Source organism: Arachis ipaensis, chromosome B06 (genome assembly GCF_000816755.2).
Source record: "Arachis ipaensis cultivar K30076 chromosome B06, Araip1.1, whole genome shotgun sequence".
NCBI classification, from domain to species: domain Eukaryota; kingdom Viridiplantae; phylum Streptophyta; class Magnoliopsida; order Fabales; family Fabaceae; genus Arachis; species Arachis ipaensis.
Window position 1 is genome coordinate 136,838,944 of NC_029790.2, and position 5,078 is coordinate 136,844,021.

The 5,078-nt window shown below is 31.8% G+C and overlaps 1 protein-coding gene across 1 annotated transcript; it reads right to left on the reverse strand.

Moving 5' to 3' along the window:
* Nucleotides 837-3,252, reverse strand: LOC107605739 (outer envelope pore protein 24, chloroplastic). Its single transcript, XM_016307708.2, has 3 exons — nucleotides 2,936-3,252; nucleotides 1,968-2,327; nucleotides 837-1,137 (listed from the first exon to the last, which is right to left on the reverse strand). The coding sequence occupies exons 1-3, from the start codon at nucleotides 3,137-3,139 to the stop codon at nucleotides 1,057-1,059; spliced, it is 645 nt and encodes a 214-aa protein (XP_016163194.1). The 5' UTR covers nucleotides 3,140-3,252; the 3' UTR covers nucleotides 837-1,056.

Sequence of the window (5,078 nt, forward strand, 5' to 3'; positions counted from 1 at the left end):
AAAAAAACTCTTATGTTAACATCTCCAAATATTTAATGAAAGTTATAAAACCTCTTTCATTTTCTAGATTACATTGACTTAATTGTAAGAACACCTTTTAAGAGAAACTAGTATTCTTTATGGTTACAAGTCTTGTTAGGTGTCTAATAATTCAATTAACCATTATGCATCTAACACTTATAAAATTGTAAAAAACATTCTAGTGAAAAAATATCAGGCATTAACGCAGGATCTGAAAAAGAATCGCACTCCAAAGAGGATTTGAAAAAGAATCGCACTCCAAAGAGGTGTAATATATATAACCTAACCTAACAATTACATATAAAATTGTAAAATGGACGAAATTTGTTTATGTTCTTTTGTCAATATTTGTACACAATTTGTGAAGTGTAGGTAGAAATTATATTATAAAAGAAGGTTAAATTTACCAAAAAATAAGATTTATACTATGTGCTTGTTTGGGTACTATTATTTTAATAAAAAAAGATCTTTCTTCAATAAAAAAGATCTTTTTTTATTTTTTTAGCGTGTTTGACAAATTTCTAATAGTAAAAGTAAAAACACTAGAAAAAAAAAAACATCTTTTTTGAGATAAAATTACTTTTACTTTTACTTTTCCATAAGATCTTTTAAAAAAAGATAACTCGAAAAAAGATATTTTCTTAAAAGCACACCCAAACAATGATAAAAGCTTAATATTTAATGTTTATCATGTATTCATGTTAATGCAAGGCCTAACGTTTCTTTGGTGCAAATTTAGCTTATCATCTATCTAGTGATAATTAAGAAAAGCTAAGAAAAAGAAAAGAAAGAATGCAAAATAAACACAAGTTAAATTAGTGAAAAAGAAATATAGAATATAAAAACTAAAAAGACATTAGTTCAAAAAGAACAAACTGTATGTGGAACAATTAATGGAGAGTAACAAGATGATCAAATTGATTTCAAGTATACAAGATTCAAATGTAAAATGTGGACTGTGATGTGTGAGACATCAGTCAAAACTTGATAGTAAAACCCATCAAGCAATTGGGACAAGATACCAGAAAAAGTAAACTACATTTCGAAATTCCATGTCGTCTCGGCGCTGAGTTTCGGAACTTTCAATTCCTCCGCCAAGTTGAGGGATGCTACAATCTGAAATGACAGAAGAAGAAGAAGAAAAAGCAAGTGACTACATGTTTCAAGCAGAAACCTCAAACCTTCATTGTTGAGTCTAATAGAACAAAACACATAGCATCTCTATAAGTTTGTGGTAGAATACAGAAACAGATCACACTCATAACATAAAATCATAAACACAAGTCTATAATACAAAATAGAAAATCATACTGTGTAAGAAAGAAAAACATGCATGAACATGCTTCATTTCGCACCATCAATGAAAGCATTTTCTTTTGCAAATAGAATTCCATTCACAAGATGAAGAGCAACTTCTTCATTCAAAGTTGTATATATTCCACACAGATAGATTGTAAATACTATGGTAAATGCTCGGTAAACTTCAGATTCATCTATTTGGGAAATCTGCTGCTATGAAGAATAAATGATCATCGCAGTTCTGATAAATTCATGCAAGGTCTAAATCTTTCAACAAAACCATCAATCTTCTAAGCATTTCACCTTGATGTCATGAAAATCTAAGAAAACTTGGAAGCAACTAGGGAAAATTGAACATGACATTAATCCAGAAACTTCATTGTTGAACAAATTTAAGCTTAAGCAGTGAAATAACATATTGATACAAACATCCTAAGTTGCAAAATCTTCCATCATATATAAATTCAACCAATGAAAAAGTTGGATAACTTATTCATATCTATAAACCCCTTCTGGACAAGCCAAAGATCATAATTCTCACCAACAAGGGAGAAAAAAAATATCACAAGAAACGAAAGATCAACATGCCTATGTTTAGTAACCGTTCAAATATCATCATAAAGCAAAGATTTAAAACTCATAATCACCTTGAAGCAGCCAGTTTGCTTGGAATTCCGGGACCACTCCAACCCCAACATCCTGCTCGAAGTCTGATATGTTGCCCGAAAAGAGTCATCGGCATAAACCCTCCTAGAAACAGCAAAGTCCCACGAATTCTTTGCTACGTCGTAAACAGGCTCGAACGTGGTCAACCCATTATGAACATAGGTGTACTTTAACTTGCAGTTTCCCGAATCAAGGGCATAGTTAGCAGAAACCTTGTTAGCAGCATCAAACACCAAAGTCCCATCCAAAATGGTCCTGTTTTCACCCCTGCTATGAATATAAGTCAAATTCAATGGCTTCTCCGCAACCCTTATAGTGTTCATAAAATGAAACCTGAAGTCCTGCACAGCCAAACATAGCACCCCAAAAAAAAGTCAACATAAGACAGTGAGCATATTTTGGTGTTCATTTTCAGAAAAATAATCTTTTTTTTTCTCTTTCATCTCAGGATAATTTGATCATGACTCATCTTCAAAGTTCAACGAGACTATTACACAGTCAGAATTTGTGCTAAAACATGATGTGTCAACATTATAACCTGTTTCTAAAGTGTAAACTCACTTAAGAAATAATTTTTTTTTGTGTTTAAATTAGTTGATTTTGACTTCAAACAGATTATAATCCAAACCTTCTCAAATAACACAAGCACAATCTTTCTCTAAACATAACTATAAGCTATAATAATTCGAAGTCAAAATTATAAAATTTCTACAAATATATGAAAAATTATTCCTTTAGCAACGGGAAAAAAACACACACACACCAAAATTACTTGATTTTGACTTCAAAAATAGCTTAAAATCCAAAACTTCTTCAACAACCAAAAATATCATTTTTTTTCCCAAAAGCATAACTATGAGCTATAATTCAAAGTAAAAAAAATTTCTAATTGAGGTAACGCGTTTGCGTTGCGTTGAAGAGAAAGTGTTATTGAAAAGAAAAGTGGAACCTTTTTGGGGACATTGTAATCGACGATGAAGGAACCGGGTTTCTCAACTGCGAGGGCCAAACCAGTGAGGCTGGGACCGTTGACGAAGGTGGCGTCGGTGACGGAGGCGCGGAGCTTGACATCTCCGGCGTTGACGGCGACAGTTGCGGCGGCGCCGCCGTTACGGTCGATGTCGTACTTGCCCTTTAAAGCCGCCTTCATCATCGTGAACAACGGAAGCAAGTGAAGAAACGAAGGAGGAAGAATAGAGGATGTTGTTATTTCTTTCTTATTTATTTTCTTTTCAAATGAGAGAATCAGTGACTCACACTTACCTTTTTGTCCTCTCTTATAATATGCAGAGAGAGAAAAATGGACTACATTTTAGGGAGCTATTTTCGGCCGGGTCGGCCCATCAAATATCATTGGAAATAGGTTTAGTTTTGGGGGCGAATTAGGAATTGGGTGTTTATGGATAGGATCTAATTCGCATATCCGTAATATTTATCAGAATTTGATCTAAAAATTGCGGATATAAAAATAATTTCGATATGATCTATACACTTATATGATTGGATTGTGAATTTTATATAGGTATTCGCATATTCGTAGATCCGCAAAAATAAACAAATAAATAAGTAAATATTTTTCTTATGTTTTATTTTAATTAATAATTATCATATATATTGTATTATTTTAATTTTATTATTTAAGAAAAGTATATTTAATATTATTTTAAGAGTAAACATATTTAAAATAGTTGAAAATTTAATTTTATTAATATTTTTTAATAAAAATAAATTTTAAAAAATATTTTTATGTTTTGCGAACGAATCGGATCGGATCCGAACTTAAAAATGTGGATATCGGATCCAATCCGATGATTTTAGTGCGGATCGAATCGAGATTTTAGTCATATCTGATCTAATCCACATTCATCCCTAATTAGGAATTTGGAATAACTGAAAGCTCTTCTTAAGGTAGCTTTTGTTTTGGGGTTAAAGATTCAAACTAAAATTTTAGTATTTGTGTTTGAAAATTAAAGATTGAGACTTAGTATTGTATTCGCAGATTAAAGTTTGAAACTAAAATTTCAGTCTTGAGACAAAAAATTTTAATCCATTTGGTAACATTTGTTTTGAGATACTGGGACAGAGATTAGAAGACTAGGACTTAGTATTATGTTTGTTGGACTAGAGACTGGTATTAAAATTTCAGTTTTTGTCCTCAAGATTTTAGTACCTCCAAAAAGTGAAAATACAAGAAACTAAAATTTTTGGGGATAGAGATTGAAACTTTAATAATATTTTATACCTAAAGTAATCCCATTTTAATTATTAATTTCAACTTTATTCTTTATGCAAATTAAATTAGAGTTTCATTTTTATTTTATTCTAAGTCTCTTACTTTATACTAAATACAATACTAAAACTTATTTTAATGTCTGTCTCTCAATCTGTGTCTCTTCTCCAAATACTACCTTTAATACTTTCAAAAAGTATAGACACATGAAAAATTTTTTGGAATATGGGCTTAAATTTTAATAACTTTTTTTTCTCAACTATTCTCGTTCAAAATTTTATATTCTAAGTTTATCCTTCACAATTCTTCCTCTACCAGTACTTTCACAGCCCTGACTTCTCAACTCCAATTACACCCCACTTCTCATTCCACCACCAGACACCATTATCAAATTTCACTACCACCACCAACAATAATATCAAAAATAACAACAATCTCATAAATATATGTCAAAAAATAAATTTAATAATTCCATATAACACAAGAAGATTTTGAAATCAGAATAGAAAATAGAAGAATAGTGGGAGGTACTGGATGACAGAAAGCTCATCAAATATTCTGATCTAGAACTCAAACAGAGTCGACATAAAAGTAGAATTGAGGCCCTGTAGCGAGCACAACAGAGAACAGATAGAACAAACAGTGAATCATCAGCAATAGATAATAGAATTAGAACAAATGACAGACCATCGATGAGCACAACGCAAAACTGGAATATAAGACAGATCATTAGTGAGCACTGCGTCGAAATTGGAATGAACATGATAGTGGTGGCTGCTGTTGTCGCTGCTAGCGTTGCCGTGGAGGGATAGAAAGAGAGAGAGAGAGAGAGAGAGAGAGAGACCGCTTGATCGTCGCCGTT

Coding starts and splice junctions, on each gene's coding strand:
- LOC107605739 (XM_016307708.2), bottom strand. CDS start 3,139: ATGATGAAGGCGGCTTTAAAGGGCAAGTACGACATCGACCGTAACGGC. Junction 2,328..2,935: donor ATTACAATGTCCCCAAAAAG/GTTCCACTTTTC, acceptor TTGGCTGTGCAG/GACTTCAGGTTTCATTTTAT. Junction 1,138..1,967: donor AGCAAACTGGCTGCTTCAAG/GTGATTATGAGT, acceptor CTGTCATTTCAG/ATTGTAGCATCCCTCAACTT.